The 20,019-nt window shown below is 37.4% G+C and overlaps 1 protein-coding gene across 1 annotated transcript in view; it reads left to right on the forward strand.

Moving 5' to 3' along the window:
- Positions 1-2,232: 2,232 nt before the first annotated feature.
- Positions 2,233-20,019, forward strand: part of LOC124798029 (probable ATP-dependent RNA helicase DHX35) — a 214,155-nt gene continuing 196,368 nt past the window's right edge. Inside the window, exons 1-3 of the mRNA XM_047261243.1 lie at positions 2,233-2,530; positions 18,087-18,199; positions 18,343-18,419. Of these exons, the coding sequence (XP_047117199.1) occupies positions 18,374-18,419 (46 nt within the window). The 5' untranslated portion in view covers positions 2,233-2,530; positions 18,087-18,199; positions 18,343-18,373. The remainder of the gene's footprint in view (positions 2,531-18,086; positions 18,200-18,342; positions 18,420-20,019) is intronic.

Here is a 20,019-nt window from a genome sequence, read left to right on the forward strand (position 1 = left end):
AAATATAAAAATGCAGTAAATGAAGCAGGCAAAAAGGAATACAAACGTCTCAAAAATGAGATCAACAGGAAGTGCAAAATGGCTAAGCAGGTATGGCTAGAGGACAAATGTAAGGAAGTAGAGGCTTATCTCACTAGAGGTAAGATAGATACTGCCTACAGGAAAATTAAAGACCTTTGGAGAAAATAGAACCACTTGTATGAATATCAAGAGCTCAGATGGAAACCCAGTTCTAAGCAAAGAAGGGAAAGCAGAAAGGTGGAAGGAGTATATAGAGGGTCTATACAAGGGCGATGTACTTGAGGACAATATTATGGAAATGGAAGAGGATGTAGATGAAGATGAAATGGGAGATACGATACTGCGTGAAGAGTTTGACAGAGCACTGAAAGACCTGAGTCGAAACAAGGCCCCCGAAGTAGACAATATTCCATTGGAACTACTGACGGCCGTGGGAGAGCCAGTCCTGACAAAACTCTACCATCTGGTGAGCAAGATGTATGAAACAGGCGAAATACCCTCAGACTTCAAGAAGAATATAATAATTCCAATCCCAAAGAAAGCAGGTGTTGACAGATGTGAAAATTACCGAACTATCAGCTTAATAAGTCACAGCTGCAAAATACTAACACGAATTCTTTACAGACGAATGGAAAAATTAGTAGAAGCCAACCTCGGGGAAGATCAGTTTGGATTCCGTAGAAATATGGGAACACGTGAGGCAATACTGACCTTACGACTTATCTTAGAAGAAAGATTAAGGAAAGGCAAACCTACGTTTCTAGCATTTGTAGACTTAGAGAAAGCTTTTGACAATGTTGACTGGAATACTCTCTTTCAAATTCTGAAGGTGGCAGGGGTAAAATACAGGGAGCGAAAGGCTATTTACAATTTGTACAGAAACCAGATGGCAGTTATAAGAGTCGAGGGACATGAAAGGGAAGCAGTGGTTGGGAAGGGAGTAAGACAGGGTTGTAGCCTCTCCCCGATGTTGTTCAATCTGTATATTGAGCAAGCAGTAAAGGAAACAAAAGAAAAATTCGGTGTAGGTATTAAAATTCATGGAGAAGAAATAAAAACTTTGAGGTTCGCCGATGACATTGTGGTTCTGTCAGAGACAGCAAAGGACTTGGAAGAGCAGTTGAATGGAATGGACAGTGTCTTGAAAGGAGGATATAAGATGAACATCAACAAAAGCAAAACAAGGATAATGGAATGTAGTCTAATTAAGTCGGCTGATGCTGAGGGAATTGGATTAGGAAATGAGGCACTTAAAGTAGTAAAGGAGTTTTGCTATTTGGGGAGCAAAATAACTGATGATGGTCGAAGTAGACAGGATATAAAATGTAGGCTGGCAATGGCAAGGAAAGCGTTTTTGAAGAAGAGAAATTTGTTAACATCCAGTATTGATTTAAGTGTCAGGAAGTCATTTCTGAAAGTATTCGTATGGAGTGTAGCCATGTATGGAAGTGAAACATGGACGATAAATAGTTTGGACAAGAAGAGAATAGAAGCTTTCGAAATGTGGTGCTACAGAAGAATGCTGAAGATAAGGTGGGTAGATCACGTAACTAATGAGGAAGTATTGAATAGGATTGGGGAGAAGAGAAGTTTGTGGCACAACTTGACCAGAAGAAGGGATCGGTTGGTAGGACATGTTCTGAGTTATCAAGGGATCACCAATTTAGTATTGGAGGGCAGCGTGGAGGGTAAAAATCGTAGAGGGAGACCAAGAGATAAATACACTAAGCAGATTCAGAAGGATGTAGGTTGCAGTAGGTACTGGGAGATGAAAAAGCTTGCACAGGATAGAGTAGCATGGAGAGCTGCATCAAACCAGTCTCAGGACTGAAGACCACAACAACAACAATAGCCTTATATGTACTTGCATATTCCCCAGAACTTTTAGTTTTTGACGGAAATCCTGTTACTGACGTTACATTGTTAGTTCCGTGTTTTATACTTCACATTCCCAGTAAACGTTGTGGTGTGGAACATGTCAGTCGAAAAATATGTAACAGAAATTCATAATTGTATATTTCAATTCAGCTCCATAAAGCAATTGGCATTTCTACGTAATACGTATGAGTACTTTCACGATTGTATTGCATCCTACTGGATCCCAGGAGTTGAATATCGCATGACGTTACCGCATTGTATTATGCTCTATGACGCAGCAGAGAGTAGAAATGACGAAGTTGTGATATCAAATTAGACAGTTGGTACCAAACGCCGAAGCAGAAAGGTTGCGTGTTGTGGTAATCTTTGGCGCGCGGAATAACAATTGTGGTAGTGTGTGGATGTGTTGAGTGAAGTTGTAAGGCTTGTATGTAGTCAGGCAAAACTGTTACCACCGAGATTAGTTCTTGTCAGATTGCATGAAACTTGTGCGCGTTGCATTTAATGTTGAAGATGCGATGTGTTACCGTATCGTACTCACATAAAAAAGTGAATTTGCTGTTTTGTTAGCAACTCCTGAATGTATAGTCCGTTTACTGTTCACAGATTAATACAGAAGATCGCTCACGAGGTAAGCTAAAGCGACGTAGGATGAAATTTTTGCATGGTTTGGGTATCATTTTTTCCCGAACAGATTTATTCGGTATAACTCACATTTCTTTATCGATGTGGATATTCGTATACAGCAAAACCCAAGCCTGAATTCTGACACTCCTATGGGCGAAAATAACTGTCATGTATACTGCAGGAGCATCACAGTCTTTTAATTTTTCCCTGTCGCCTATCATTATCCTGTTGTACTCGCGTAATAGGGTAACATTACGACAGCATTACTAACAGTTTCGTCGTCATATTTTTGAAAATTTTTTTTCCTTGACTTACATCTTTGAGAGTTCATCTGGGCCTTACTCGCATAACTGCATAATTTCAAAGAACCAGAAACCACAATTTGACGTTTGGTCCAATTGACTTAGAAGTGTTATAGTTAGTGTTGCTACTAAAGTCTGCTTATATGGAAAACTTGAAATCTTTGTCATAAATAACAAATATTGCCAGTAAATGAAGAACAGTGAATCTTAATGTTCCACCTATGAAAATTAAATTCGGTATCTCACTATACATAACGATATTGGACAGAACAAATTATCCTATAGTAAAACAAGGACGACCACGACGCAGACGTAGGTTTGAACTATACAGAAGTTATTAGGCAGTGTACTGTTTGACATGGCATGACGTTGAATTCCACTAAAATTTGAAGTGCTTTATCGAACCAGTTATGGGGTTCGGGAAGGGGGGGGGGGGGGGGGGGGGGAAGGATATCGTATTTCACAATAACAAGTTGTTACCGAAGTTGGAAGAAGGGATAAGTGACTAAATAAAAATAAATCTTTAACCAACTGAAGATTGAACCCTGAACCTTTGTATTTAGCCACAGAGCAATTGTGTAGTATCACACACGTGTCTGCTAACAAGTTAAATTCGGTATAGCAGTCTGCATACAATGAACAAAAAACCATTATTCCATATCCACATTCGCAAATTCTTGTTACCAAATTTATTATGCCTTGTATGACAGTGTTGCTTAACTTATCATACCTTATTACACGGTCATGGTTTTTTAAGACTAAATGACTGTGCAGTTATACACAAAGAGCTTCCTTCTGTAGTAACCATTGTAAAGATGTAAAACAAACAAGGCCATTGTGTGTGCTACATTTTTATGCACAGTAGACTTACCTAAGAATTGAATTACAGGCATTCATAAATCAACATATTTCACTTGCATTGGCAGTGACAGGAGATGGCTGGAAGCAGATGAACTTTAAATGAAACGGATAGCCAGTAGTAAGTAATTACTGTGGGTAACATTAGCTCTTTGTTGGTCAGTATATTAAAAATATAAAAAAGCTCTAAGCTCTATTTATCTTGGTACAGTGCTGTGGCTAAACTATTCTTAAGGTGTCACGTAGTTTACTGATGTTGGTGATGACCATTGACTGCACGGAATTATGATTATGAAATGTTCGTTTTACGAAGAGAATTTACTTAGTAGGCAAGGGTACATACAAGAACCAGGTGTCAATCATAGAGCAGGAACAGCCTTAATTATATACCTTATGGCCAACATCAGCACACTATGCTGCAGCTGCTGCCACTGCCGTGAGTAAAATATTACCAGTGCTGCAGAATAGGCTCACTAGAATTAAGGGTTACTCCATACCAAATGGTCCAGCACTGGTTGCTTGACCATCTCAGAAACATTTTATATTTGCTGGGTGAATTCCCCATGTTGGGCACAATGCCCCATGTTGGGCACAATGAATTTCCTGGCATGAGATTGACGAAGGGGCTTTTATTTTTAGAATAATGATCAAATGTTATTTCTCGCAGATCTTTTGCTATAGGTTTCTTATGTTTCTCAAAAGGGTCCATGCAAGACTGACCGAAAAGGTGATGAAATTTTTTTAAGTGTTTCATTTCATGGTACTTGCATGTTGATTTGACCTCTGGGCCAACTCGTAAGTAAAACAACGCTTTTTCTTCTTCACTGTAATCTTTGATTAAAGTAATGCCTTTAGGATACACTCCATACACACTTTTATGACATGCTTCATTAATAATAACACCAACAGAACATTAAGACACCATTTTTCATCTCCACACTTCAAGAGCTTCTAGCTAAATAAGTTGTTGGTGTAATGGGGAAGACAACAATCAGACTTGTTTAGGCTCGAAGATGCAATTGTTAGCCTACTGAAACAATTACCACAGCATTGTTTCGACAATCATTAGCTAGTGTAATGTGGTGTGGTACATTATGTAGTTGATGTACTTTGATTAGCCTACCAGATATCGCAGATGTTAAAAATGTATTTTTGCCTCGTGTTTGTAATTTTTTCCACAACTTCCAATTGAATCTCAACGTTGAAATTTATACTGAAATTTGATATCATAAAGGCCTATTAACTGCGAAATTTTCATATTTTTATCTGATCCCCCAACAAAGATATTGCAGGCCACAAAATGGAAAAATTAAAAAAAAACATTTTTAAAATAGTGTAAGGTGCACACCATTGATGCTCTATAAAAAGTAACTATACTATACAGTTTAATAGCAGAAAAAATATTAATCTTTCTTTGGGAACTACTGTTCAAAAATTGAGGTTTTTTTTAAATTTGTGGCTGATAACTGTGAACTATTAAAAATATATTAAAGAATACATTCAGCTAAGTGATAATGATGTTAATTAGTAGCCCAGAGTGTGTTGAACTAAATGCATTTTATCTGAAAGGCTTAGGACAAGCCACTACCGAATAATTGAAAAAAATGTAGATGCTTGGAAATACGAAAAAACTCATGCGGCCTGGAACAAATACGGCCACCATTTCAAAATAATAAAACATTTTTTGACTGCTAATGATTGGGGAATTCGCCCAGCAAATATAAAATTTTTCTGAGATGGCCAAGCAACCATAAATTATTGTTATTATTATTATTATTATTATTATTATTATTATTATTATTATTATTATTATTTTTCTCTTTTTTTTCCCCTGGACCACTTGGTATGGATTGACCCTTAACTGGAATTATGACACATCACAAAGGTTTCATGAACAACACAGCAGTCAAGTGCATTGATAGCCATCTATCAACCACTACATACTGATGTGGATCATTTTACAATAGTGTAGTAGGCTAAGTTGGACACCTGCACAGTATTAGGCGTCTTAAATGTTGACACAAATTGCTGTCACAATAGTAATTTAAGTTTATCAGATATATTGAACTCCTATAATCTCAAAGATCTAATGATTTTAGGCACCGGACTGACAAATGTATCACTCAGTGTGATAGACTATGTAATAACCAGCAAATATGTTGGAGGTAGTATTAAGTTCAGTCACCTGGAATTCCACTGCTCTCATTTTTATTGCTACCAAATTGATTACATAAATGTTAACCCTCCAGAAATTGCAAATAAAATTGAGTGGGAATGAAGCCCAACAACTTCAAAAATAAACCAGCTACAGTGAACTGGGACATTGTCCACAACTCGGAAGGATCAAGTACAGAATAGGATGCATTCTATTCAGTTTTGACTTCTATTGTCCAGTTAAAAAGACAACATACATGACTCCCAATCTATGGGGAGAAAGAGCTCCATTTAAAACTACCATTTAGATTAAGATAAATGTGCATGCCCTGTATTTACTGTATAAATTCTGGCATCTAAAATTTCAGTATAGGATTGACTGTGGTACAAAACCCCATCAAAATCTTGCTTTTAGTGACAGATTAAACTGTGGCGTAGCTCAAGGTCTGCAGTAAGTTGAAAGATAATAATTTGGTTGAGAGTTGGCAAAGCCTCCGATGTAGAGGTTGGTAACAGATTGACCGGTAGTGTAGCCTCATGTTTATGTCTGCATCATATTTAAGGGCACTTACCTATGTTTAGCTCATTTATCATAAAAACTAAAACTCCCCGTAAATTCAGAAAACAAAGTAGTTAATGGGGTCATTCCATGTCAAATCAACACAAAAATTTTACCTCACCATTTTAGATTTTGCTAAAATTTAGTATACTTATAGTGGGTGCTGAGACTAAGAAAAATTCCAGGTTTCAATTTTTTCAAAAACCAGGCAAAAATGTGTGAACGGACTTTTTTTAAATTGCCCTAGGAGCTGCCTAAATTGAGCTAGATAGCTGGGAAAGGTGTCATTTTGCATCATCTTTCCAGGGATATACCACAAAACATAGCTTCTAATTAATAACCTTTTTCAAAAAACTAATTAATATTTTGATTAAATTTTTTTACAAAAAGTATATAATTGAAAATTTTCAAAATATTTCCACAACTACTTCATACTGTTGTAAATCACATGGCAAAATATAAATGTGGGATGATGATGGATTCATTGTTAAAAAAAAATTATTTCGGACTCTCCTTCACTTACAGCCATAGTTTGACCAAACTGGCCTTTAACAAACAGGAATTTCATTAAAATAGACTGAAAGGTAAGTAAAAAAAGTACTAAAAACATCAAAATATCACCTTATTAAAACAAAACTAATAAGCATATATTATAATTGATTGCTTATTTTAATTTCATACAACTTAACTAACAGTATATTAACTGATAAAACAAAGAAGTTTGAGCATTTAACTACAAACTGAAATAAAGTATGAAAAAGTACAAGTATTTATATAATAGTTCTGGTCCATGATGATTGGAATGAAACTATTAAAAAAATTAAATACATAATTCTTGTTTTTGTGTAACAGGTATATATACATAGCTAAATTTAACATAATGGGTACTAACAGTAATTTTGAAAAAACCTTCTATAAAATATACATTAACACTAATCTGAGACAAAAATTAAGTTTTGAGTTGAAAGCAGTTTCCCAATAAATTGTCTTAGAACTTCACAGATTACATTTTAATAAAGCCGACTAGGTTTGGTTTACATCGCTTTCATTAAGAATGTGTGTTCTCCCTGTCGGTAAATGGATTTACTTTTGTGAGAACATCCACAACTGACACCCATAGAACATCTGCGTGTCCCGGATAGGAGAATGACTTAGCTGGTCCACATGTATGAAGAAAAGTTATTTTCACTTCAACAAGTTCTTTTTTCTAAAATGCACCCAAGCCACCTTTTTCTACCATATACAGTGGTGACATAGCCTGATACATCTTGTAACTTCAGTTTGTCTGGTGATTTAGTTACTTCCCCCTCCCCGCTCTGCATATCACCTCAAAAGTATCTGAATATTAATACTGATATAGTGTTGGGAATGAAAGTGTGAAATTGTTGTGTTCCTCTGACTGTCAGTGTATCTTAAAGCCGGCTTTTTAATAATATTTGTGAAGCAGCATAGTCTTCTTGAGTGGAATATGCAAAATCAACATTTATGTTATTATCTACTGCCAATTGAAATAGATCTTGTTGGGTTTGGATCTGATTTTAGTATGGCCTGTGCAAACTTGTACGAGCTGCCAGTCTCTTTAACTGAACCCCCAATCCATCACAAGGCCCTTTCCCATGAGCTGTGGCTGAAAAGTGCCACTCAGTTTTTATGTTGAAGTCTTCCTCGTGAAGACAAAGGTTCTTGAATTTTTTCTTATTTTTGTACTGAGCAGCAGAACCATCAGAATAATAGTACATCTTTTTTGGAAGCTTTTGAAATTTGTTAGATAAGAAATAAGCTTCTTTTGAAAGGTGTAAACCACAATTATGTGCTCCAGGCAATTGGAAACAATGACAAAGCTCATATGCTCAGCTTAGTCTTCCTGTTCGTAATATATAACAAAAGAATCTGTTGTCTTGTCCAGTGGTAACTCTGAGCTTCATCCTGTAGAACTATACTATAATTTTCCGAAAAATCGCATATGATAAATTCAGATTCCATAAGGTTTTTTATTGAGGAGTTAAGGAATGTTCGTTGTTGCTTGGCAATGAAGTCGTGAAAGTAGACATCTTACTACAAAATAAATGTATGAATTCTTCAGAAGTTTTCTGAACAATTTCCAGATTACAGCAGTCAACTGACATCCACTGTCGGAACTGAACTCTTCATCAAGAGTTTTGTAAAATTTTACATACGAGACTTTCTCATGGGCAATATTCACAGTTTCCCATGTTGCAGTCAACTGATGATGGGTTGCAAAGCATTTCTGCAATGCACTGCTTATAATTGTTTAAGCTGCTCTTTGTTACTGTATTTAGTTTGGCATTTTCTATCATTAATTTTATGTTCTGGTGAGTTGTGCACACAGACAGTTTGTGTGCCACTCCAGCCAGCGAATACACATTTGTTCCGGTCTCAACTCAGCAAATTTAAAGAAACCTATTTTTATGTTAGGAAACTTGTCTTTAAAATGTTTGTAAGCTTCTTTAAGGCTACACAAAATATGTCTTTTCGATATTTTTGTTTTACTTCCACTTGTTTCTGTAATTGTCACACAATCTTTAATACCTGGCATTGCCTGGCTAACTTCATCATTTTTATAAAATGAATGTACAGTTTTGACAGTTTCTGTTGGTAAACACTTCCCTGGTTTTGGGTTTGGATCTTCCATGAATCCTTTCTCTTTCAAAACTTTTTTGGACTGCCGAACAATGTAATTAGGAGCATTAAATTCCCTCATTATTTTCCTGGCACTCCACTTTTCAGGTAAACTTGTAAGAATGATTGGTCTTTTTGCTCTACTTACAGAATTATTAAAGTTTGTTTTGAGATTTTGAAGAACAGATTCATCAGTATCTGAAGTTTCAACAGCAAAAAAAAGTTTGTGTGTCACTGATGAGATTTTTTTCACTTTTGATTTGGCGTAATGCCTAGATGTAACTTTTCCTTATCAATTGGGGACTCACCTAGTTCCTGAAGTGATGTGTTCAGTGTTTGAACCACCACTGAAGTTGCAGTGAAGCCAGGGTCTTGGTCTGGGATGATTATTTCTGATCCAGAAGAATCTTCTTCAACACTTTTATCACTGATGGGCTCTGGTGTATTTTTCAATGTGGTTACATCTTTCCTACATTTATCACAAATCCTGCCACCACTAGGTACTTGTGGAAATAATTTGGGCATCCATGCTGTGACATTTCTCAGTTTTTTTCTGTTGTTGTTGTCTTCAGTCCTGAGACTGGTTTGATGCAGCTCTCCAGGCTACTCTATCCTGTGCAAGCTTCATCTCCCAGTACGTACTGCAGCCTACATCCTTCTGAATCTGCTTAGTGCATTTATCTCTTGGTCTCCCTCTACGATTTTTACCCTCCACGCTGCCCTCCAGTACAAAATTTGTGATCCCTTGATGCCTCAGAACATGTTCTACCAACTGATCCCTTCTTTTAGTCAAGTTGTGCCACAAACATCTCTTCTCCCCAATCCTATTCAGTACCTCCTCATTAGTTATGTGATCTACCCATCTAATCTTCAGCATTCTTCTGTAGCACCACATTTCAAAAGCTTCTATTCTCTTCTTGTCCAAACTATTTATCGTCCATGTTTCACTTCCATACATGGCTACACTCCATACAAATACTTTCAGAAACTACTTCCTGACACTTAAATCTATACTCGATGTTAACAAATTTCTCTTCTTCAGAAACGCTTTCCTTGCCATTGCCAATCTACATTTTATATCCTCTCTACTTCGACCATCGTCAGTTATTTTGCTCCCCAGATGGCAAAAGTCCTTTACTACTTTAAATGTCTCATTTCCTAATCTAAATCCCTCAGCATCAGCCGACTTAATTCGACTACATTCCATTATCCTCATTTTGCTTTTGTTGATGTTCATCTTATATCCTCCTTTCAAGACACTGTCCATTCCGTTCAACTGCTCTTCCAAGTCCTTTGCTGTCTCTGACAGAATTACAGTGTCATTGGGGAACCTCAAAGTTTTTATTTCTTCTCCATGGATTTTAATACCTACACCGAATTTTTCTTTTGTTTCCTTTGCTGCTTGCTAAATATACAGATTGAATAACATCGGGGAGAGGCTTCAACCCTGTCTCACTCCCTTCCCAACCACTGCTTCCCTTTCATGTCCCTTGACTCTTACAACTGCTATCTGGTTTCTGTACATATTGTAAATAGCCCTCCCTGTATTTTACTCCTGCCAAATTTAGAATTTGAAAGAGAGTATTCCAGTCAACATTGTCAAAAGCTTTCTCTAAGTCTACATATGCTAGAAACGTAGGTTTGCCTTTTCTTAATCTAGCTTCTAAAATAGGTCGTAGGGTCAGTATTGCCTCGCATGTTCCCATATTTCTACGGAATCCAAACTGATCTTCCCCAAGGTCGGCTTCTACCAGTTTTTTCATTTGTCTGTAAAGAATTCACGTTAGTATTTTGCAGCCGTGACTTATTAAACTGATAGTTCGGTAATTTTCACATCTGTCAACGCCTGATTTCTTTGGGATTGGAATTATTATATTCTTCTTGAAGTCTGAGGGTATTTCACCTGTCTGTCACATTTTGCTCACCAGATGGTAGAGTTTTGTCAGGACTGACTCCCCAAGGCTGTCAGTAGTTCTAATGGAATGTTGTCTACTCCCGGGGCCTTATTTCAACTCAGGTCTTTCAGTGCTCTGTCAAACTCTTTAAGCAGTATCGTATCTCCCATTTCATTTTCATCTACATCCTCTTCCATTTCCATAATATTGTCCTCAAGTACATCACCCTTGTATAGACCCTCTATATACTCCTTCCACTTTTCTGCTTTCCCTTCTTTGCTTAGAACTGGGTTTCCATCTGAGCTCTTGATATTCATACAAGTGGTTCTATTTTCTCCAAAGGTCTTTAATTTTCCTGTAGGCAGTATCTATCTTACCTCTAGTGAGATAAGCCTCTACTTCCTTACATTTGTTCTCTAGCCATACCTGCTTAGCCATTTTGCACTTCCTGTTGATCTCATTTTTGAGACGTTTGTATTCCTTCTTGCCTGCTTCATTTGCTGCATTTTTATATTTTCTCCTTTCATCAATTAAATTCAATATTTCTTCTGTTCCCAAGGATTTCTATTAGCCCTCGTCTTTTTACCTGCTTGATCCTCTGCTGCCTTCACTACTTCATCTCTCAAAGCTACCTATTCTTCTTCTACTGTATTTCTTTCCCCCATTCCTGTCAATTGTTCCCTTATGCTCTCCCTGAGACTCTCTAAAACCTCTGGTTTAGTCAGTTTATCCAGGTCCCATCTCCTTAAATTCCCACCTTTTTGCAGTTTCTTCAGTTTTAATCTACAGTTCATAACCAATAGATTGTGGTCAGTCTACATCTGCCCCTGGAAATGTCTTACAATTTAAACCCTGGTTCCTAAATCTGTCTTACCATTATATAATCTATATGATACCTTTTAATATCTCCAGGATTCTTCCATGTATACAACCTTCTTTTATGATTCTTGAACCAAGTGTTAGCTATGATTAAGTTATGCTCTGTGCAAAATTCCACCGGGCGGCTTCCTCTTTCATTTCTTACCCCCAATCCATATTCACCTATGTTTCCTTCTCTCCCTTTTCCTACTACCGAATTCCAGTCACCCATGACTATTAAATTTTCGTCTCCCTTCACTATCTGAATAATTTCTTTTATTTCATTATACATTTCTTCAATTTCTTCGTCATCTGCAGAGCTAGTTGGCATATAGACTTGTACTACTTTTTTAGGCGTGGGCTTTGTGTCTATCTTGGCCACAACAGTGCGTTTGCTGTGCTGTTTGTAGTAGCTTACCCGCATTCCTATTGTTTTATTCATTATTAAACCTACTCCTGCATTACCCCTAATTGAATTTGTGTTTACAACCCTGTAGTCACCTGACCAGAAGTTTTGTTCCTCCTGCCACCGAACTTCACTAATTCCCACTATATCTAACTTTAACCTATCCATTTCCATTTTTAAATTTTCTATCCTACCTGCCCAATTAAGGGATCTGACATTCCACGCTCCGATCCGTAGAACGCCAGTTTTTTCTCCTGATAACGACATCCTCCTGAGCAGTCCCTTCCCGGAGATCCGAATGGGGGACTATTTTACCTCCGGAATATTTTACCCAAGAGGACGCCATCATCATTTATCCATACAGTAAAGCTGCATGCCCTCGGGAAAAATTGCGGCCGTAGTTTCCCCTTGCTTTCAGCCGTTCGCATTACCAGCACAGCAAGGCCGTTTTGGTTAGGGTTAAAAGGCCAGATCAGTCAATCATCCAGACTGTTGCCCCTGCAACTACTGAAAAGGCTGCTGCCCCTCTTCAGGAACCATACGTTTGTCTGGCCTCTCAACAGATACTCCTCCGTTGTGGTTGCACCTATGGTATGGCTATCTGTATCGCTGCGGCACGCAAGCCTCCCCACCAACAGCAAGGTCTATGGTTCATGGGGGAGTTTTTTTCTGTCTCTAATAAAATGATTTGACTTCTTCAATGGATTACAACACTGCACTCTTACAGCACTGCACTTTTTAATTGGTTCCATATTGATTCAAAAATCACTTATAAACTCTCCTTCAATTTCTAGATTAACTTGTAAATGAACTAGTAAATATACTAGATACAAACTGGTCAACACGGGGGTAACAGTTGATTTGCACTAAAACCACAGTGCACAATAATGCTGTAGGCGCATTAAGCCTTAGAAGGTAACAGCGTTATATCCTCTCAACAATGTACGGACATCAAGCACTGTGTTTGTTTCAGCTTGTTCACAGCCTGCTGCATACATACACAGGCACACAAGCATACTCAGCCTTCATACAATGGCTAAAGTCTGTGCTAATGAAATGTGCATTTTTGGACCAGAAGTATTACATCAATAGTCTACTTACAAGTTTTTCACACCGTATTTAAATCTTAGCTATAGGTCCCACACTCAGCATTTCGTTTTGCCAGTTAATAGACTATAAACTGTAAGAAACTAAAAAAATAAGCAGTCAATTATAGAAAATGTTTAGTTTTGTTTCAAGAAAGTGATATTTTGATATTTCCAGTACTTTATTTACTTACCTTTCATTATATTTTAATGAAATTCCTGTTTGTTAAGTCAGTTTAGTCAAACTACTGCTGTTAGTGAAAAACAAGAGTCCAGAATAAATTTTTTAAACAATGAACCCATCATCATCCCATATTTATATTTTACCATGTGATTTACAACAGTATAAAGTAGTTACGGAAATAGTTTGAAAATTTTCAATTGTGTACTTTTTGTAAAAAAAATTTAAATATAATTAGTATTTTGAAAAAGTTTATTAATTAGAAGCTATGTTTTGTGGTATATCCCTGGAAAGAGCATGCAAAATGCTGCACAATGACACCTTTCCCAGCTCTCTAGCTCAATTTGGGCAGCTCCTAGGGCAGTTTAAAGAAAGTCCATTCACACATTTTTGGCCAGTTTTTGAAAAGTTTACATGACCATATTTCAGGAATTGTTTGAGGTAAAAAATTGAAATTTGTTATTTTTCTTAGTTTCAGCACCCACTATAAGTATACCAACTTTCAGCAAAATCTAAGAGGGTGAGGTCAAATTTTTATTTAAAGTGTGTTGATTTGACATGGAATGACCCAATGGTCACTTTCTGCAGAGTATTTTGATGCATGTTATGTGCTTATATCATGCATAAAAATACACCAAATGTTTTGTGTGGGATGTAGTGTCTCGTGGTTCAGAAATGTGGATGTACAGACAAAAAGAACACTTTCTTTTTAGAAAGGTTTGAAATGTGGTTATTCACTAGAATGGAGTAACTGAAAGGGCCGACAAGATTAGTAATGAGATGCTGAGCAAGGTAGAAGTAGTGAGGAACTTCATAATAGGGAAACATCGTGGACGGGACACATTACATATGAAATGTGGAAGGAAAAGTAAAAGGGGAAAGAGGGAGAGGAAGAAGGTGGTATGGAATGCTAACAGATGTGACAAGAGGAAGGAGTTAAGACTCTCATCACAGTTAGAGAGAAGGATGACATCCGGTTGATACCTGTCTTATGACAGATGTACTGAAAAGAGGAGACAAGGGTCAGTTGGTATAATACCCAAGAACAGTTTTATAACATCCTTGAGTAATTTATCCCCCCAACTGGTGCCATTAGAGAGATAAATCAACTTAGCAAGGCGATATACTGGTGCAAGACACATAATGGATTTAAATTTGAGAAACTGAAAGAGAAGATGTAATCAAAATAATTCCACAGCTAAAGAAACACTCTCAACTGTTTGGGAAAGAAAATAACAAAGTTCATGTGTTTCCGAGTGCACCACTGAAAATGATTGTCAAGCCAATATGTAAAAAAAGGATCAAAAGAGAGAGCATCTAAGTACAGATAATTATTTACAGATAATTATTTACAGACAATTATTTACGTTTACCTAAATTCATTACATTTACCTAAATTCATATTTAACTGGAAGAATGCAGAATGTTAAAATTAACAGTACAGACAAGTCTGCAAAAGTCAGCAGGGTCCTCTAACTGGGGAGGTATCCAGAATGGTGTACCAGAGAGACGAGAATTAGGTGATAAAAAAATGACTTGCCACTCTATTCTTTCTGCTGATGCTACTAGTATAATAATCGCATCAGACAAACAAGAATTAGCTGTGAGGAAATAGTAAATAACAGTGTAGAGTCTAGTACTGCAAAGAAGCAAGGGAGAGGATGTTGTTATGGGTGGCCAGTATCCTCTTTCCACAACACAAATACACCCATGATTTAATATGGTTTTTTATTTACATGAACATTTACTTATTTTGAATAAAGTTCATGTGTTGTAGTACAAGCTCATGAGTAACAGTCGTCTTGCCGACAATATTGGTAATCTTGCTATCACAAACTTTAGTCTCAGAGTAGTCACTAATCTGGTCCCTATGTACTGTCATACCCTGCGATGTGAACTGAGGCCTCTCTACGATTGAACTGACAGACGCGAAACGGGGGTAGTGAGTCGAGTGAGTGCCCTCCAGTCAGCATTGGCAGCCTAAATATGTGCTGTCAAGAGGGCATTGGTGGCATGTTGCTTGCGTGTGTGTCTTTGGCCCCTCTCATGATGTGCATGCTCGATCCAGTGCCTACTATCGATCTTTGTGCTTCATCTTTGCTGGCCGGTGTGCTGGTGACAGCTTATACCAGCACAGATATCTTTCAGAAGATTATTAAGTGGTTCTCTGCAAATGGACTCTCACCAAATTTTGAGAAAACACAGTGTGTACTATTGTGTACAGTAAATGGCATAACACCAGTGATAAATACAGACTTGAAACAGAGGTCTGTTGCTAAGGTAAAATATTCAAAATTTCTGCGTGTGTACATTGATGAGAAATTGAATTGGAAGAAACACATTGATAATCTGCTGAAATGGTTAGGTTCAGCCACATATATTAGGGTTATTGCAAATTTTGGTGATAAACACACATGTAAAGTAGCCTACTATGCCTGTTCTCATTCACTGCTTTCATATGACATCATATTTTGGGGTAATTCAGCATTGAGAGAAAGTATTTATTCCACAAAAGTCTTTAATCAGAATAATGACTGGAGCCTATCCAAGACAACCTTGCAGACATTTATTTTAAAAACTTGGGATGTTCGCAGTACCTTCGCAACATGTATATTAACTCATGAAGTTTGTTATTAACAACCCATCTAAATTCAAAACTATTAGCAAAGTGCATAGCTACAACACCAGGACAAATGGTGATCTTTACTATTCTGGGTTAAATCTGACTTGGGCACCAGAAGTGGTGAATTATGCTGCCACAAAAATCTTTGGTGTCATTTGCCAAGTCTGTCATATAGCAAACCATCATTTAAAAACAAATTAAAAGAATTTCTGAATGACAAATTCTTCTACTCAATACATGAATTTTTAGATATGAAGTAGTAACGAGGGGAGGGGGGCGGGGGTGGTGGTGATATTGTGTGATGAAACCATACGTTAAAGTGACACATTTCAAATGATTACAAAATGTCGTATTTGTGATCTTTGGAACAAATATTAATGTAATGTAGACCAATATACTAATTCTAAAAGTAATGAAGTTCTCGAGTAAGTGATGCTTTCTCGTCTTAGTATCTTCTTGACAAGAAACAATCTTCCTGCAGAAACTGAAAATGGTTTTCAAAAGTTTTGGAATGCCGCTACAGTTGTCATGGAATTATTGCACAGTCAGTCACAGCAAGAGGCATGTTTGGTAAGAATCATCGACTTTGGCCGGTGATGTGATATTAATGGCAGCTATTACATTACCTTTTGGTGTATTGATGTGGGAAAAGGGGGGAGGGGCTAGGAACTGGTTGTAGTGACAGATTGATATGTTTCTTAGTGGGAGGTTGGAGAGTGTGTGTGTGTGTGTGTGTGTGTGTGTGTGTGTGTGTGTGTGTGTGTGTGTGTGTGTGTGTGTGTGTGTGTGTGTGAAGCCAACGAAAATGAAACTAAATAAACCTGTTTGTGGTGACAGTGATCTGTAGCTCAGCCCACTTGAAAAAATCGCTAATAACATCATGTTATAGAATCCATATTGTTTCCTATATCACTGGTCAAAGCCAATGACTCGCATCGAAGATTCCTCTTTTCACCACTGCTCTTTGCAGAAACTGAGGGCATGCAACACCAGGCATACATCAGTTTACGTATGTATACAATTACAAATAATGCCAATATAAAAATAATCAAATAGTGTGAGAGATCATATGCAATATAGAAGTGAAAGATGAGACCTAAGTACAGTATGAAATAACCTGTGTCGGGAAACATTAATTGTAAGTTAGAAATGGATATTAGGTTACCATTTGCATATAATGAGAGCAAAAATTATCTTATTGTACACTGTGATTTTTTTTTTTATTGCATCATTTATGTATGTGAAACTGTGTATTAATCGTGCAAGAAGTCATCGTTTGAGAACTATATGCAAAAAGAAATGTAAATAAAAATATAAAGTCTGCTTCTCACATAGTCTTTTTTTTCCCCACATTAGTTTAAAAATAATTGGTTTATTTTTTTTTTAAATTTTTGTTTAAATGCATTTTTTGCTATACCAAGTCATAGATGATGATTTCCTGTTTGGCCCATATGATTACTTTTGTTGGTTGTAGCTTCTCTACTTGGTTCATTTCTGTTTAGTTGCATTTTGCCTTCCTGCTGTAGGTACTGTTTGTAGGCTAATTTGAGCTATTGGCGTGAGTAAATATTTTTTGGGTTAGTAGTTTTTTTCCTAAGGCTTTAAAAAAGTACATAAACAGTATGTGATGTTCGCCTTAAGCTGCTGATGTCCTTAATTTCTACCTTTTAAGTGGTAAGGAAATTTAACATGTGTTTCATCTCAGATTTGCTGATGGAGTGTCAGATCTATTTCTGTAAAATGTTAGATGTTAAAATTTGTTTAGATCCTTACAGCTTGGGGTTTTAAAACTTTCATTAATAAATAACTATTTCATTTTGTCTCAGTGTTTGATGTGTGAAACAAAATAGTGGTTCCCGTGGCCTAATGCCAGCATTGTGTGCAGGATTTTTGGTAATATTTTTTCTTGCTTTCTGCTAGAGGAATAATGGTTTTTACTGCTTGACTCCTACACTGTGTGCATTAATCTAATGTTTTAAGTCTGTTTCTATTTTTGCAGTGGCTTAGAAGCTGATGAAGTCTAAGTTGACTGCATGACTAGTGTCTTTCTTCAAAAACTGAAAGTACAAATAGCACAGTTTGTCTGATGCCATACAGGACAATCTTTATCAGGTGAGAACTATCAAAAATTAATTTTAGATCTTCTACAAATATTCTAAGTTTTGTTATTTAAATATCCACTATAAAAATAGCACAAAGTATGACAATAATTACAGCTCATTATTTTGTAGTAACTAATAATGTTCGTGTTACAGATACATGTCATTTTTCATGTGAAGCTGAGTTATGACAGCACAGAGTTCAAAACAGAGGCCCAAATTCTTGAAACCAGGTGAGCTAAGCTAAACTTTTACGTTTTGTGTGTATTTTCTATAATTTTAATTGTCTCGAATTGTCAAATTGATTGCAGCAAGGGCATTATTAAATTTGAAGCTCTTCTTATCTTTTAAATTCTATAACAATATGCAACACCAGCACTTTGACAGAGGCAGGACCACTGTGCTCATGCTGGTAGGTGTAATAGCTTTATCTAATTTTACAGAGCACTAATGATGCCACAGACGAGTGCTTTAAATTCACACACACAAAATTTTATAATGTCCATGTAGTTCTATTTTTAACAGCAAGTATTAGGTGCTGGAGAAATATATTCTTGTCCTTTATAAGACCATAAAAATTTGAAGTTTGATGCTTACTGTCAATCATTCCCTGTGACCCGTCTGGTGCAGATTTTTGGCTTCACGTGAAATTCCTTTCCACTCTGTCATGGGCCAACTCTCTGCAGGCCACCACCCTGCCTAAGATCAATATTTTGCTGGACTGCCCTGCCTTTTGGCCCTTCACCTTAAGTACACCCTCCCACTGTCCTTGTCACACGTTTTAGCTGATGTTCGTGCTTGGTGGTGTCCATTCTTGGTTTTCTTCGCATAAGTGGTTTGTCCTCCCAGATTTCAGTACCTGAATTCCCTTCTGGAATTACAGTCCCTTGGCTAGTGTTGGCGCAAGTTTGGGAGGCCTTCAGCCTTGCCCCCATGCCAGCCCCCCTTTCTCTACACTTGGTCTGATCCTCTGTGCCATTTTGTTCCTCTCTCTAGAGTCTTCTTCCTGTGATGTTGTCTCCATTGTGTTGTGTTTATGGTACAGTATGGGGACTGGGATGGGTCAGCAGCAGTGTCGGCACCTCGTCGCACGTAGCATCTATGGGACACCCTCTGTCTCACTTCTTCCCCTCCCCCCTTTCCTTATCTTTACTCTTCCTGCTGCCCCACCGTTCTATCTGCCTCATTGTTTGCCCATTTTCCTTCCCCATTGATTGGAGTGTGCTGTTGGGGGTTGTTCCTCCCTTAGTTTCAGGCACCGTGGATTGTGGGACTGATGAGCTCACTGTTTGTACCCCCTCCCCAAAGCGATCAACCAACTGACCAACCATTCATGGAAGAAACTGGTGACAGCAGTGGCAGCCATACTTATCATCTATACATCTATTTCTTAAATCCATGCTATAATTTGGTAATCATTTAATGTCTTTGAGGAAAAGGCTAAGAGCTGTAATAGGATAAGTGTTTCAAATATTTTACTAATGGTAGGGGTCCTTAATTGGAAACTACTTATGGACTTCCTCAGTTACCCTTATCATTGAGACACTTGGGTATGTTTCTAAATTTATACTGTGATTGATGAGGTAGGGAAGGGGTTTAAGTTGTTTCATGCGAACACTTCTATTTACACCACATTTGGGATGCCATCCCGTTCACACGAGTGGTTTCTTTAGCCTTTGTATTGTGGTCATTATCTCCTGTTGATTAGTCCCCACAAGTTCGAGCCTTATATGTTCGCGGTGTTTCCCCCCTGCAGGTCCGGGGGGTTAGGATAAGCCTGAGGTATTTCTGTTTGCCGTAAGAGGTGACTAAAAGGAGTCTCACATCTCAGCC

Source organism: Schistocerca piceifrons, chromosome 5, assembly GCF_021461385.2.
Source record: "Schistocerca piceifrons isolate TAMUIC-IGC-003096 chromosome 5, iqSchPice1.1, whole genome shotgun sequence".
In the NCBI taxonomy this organism is placed as follows: Eukaryota; Metazoa; Arthropoda; class Insecta; order Orthoptera; family Acrididae; genus Schistocerca; species Schistocerca piceifrons.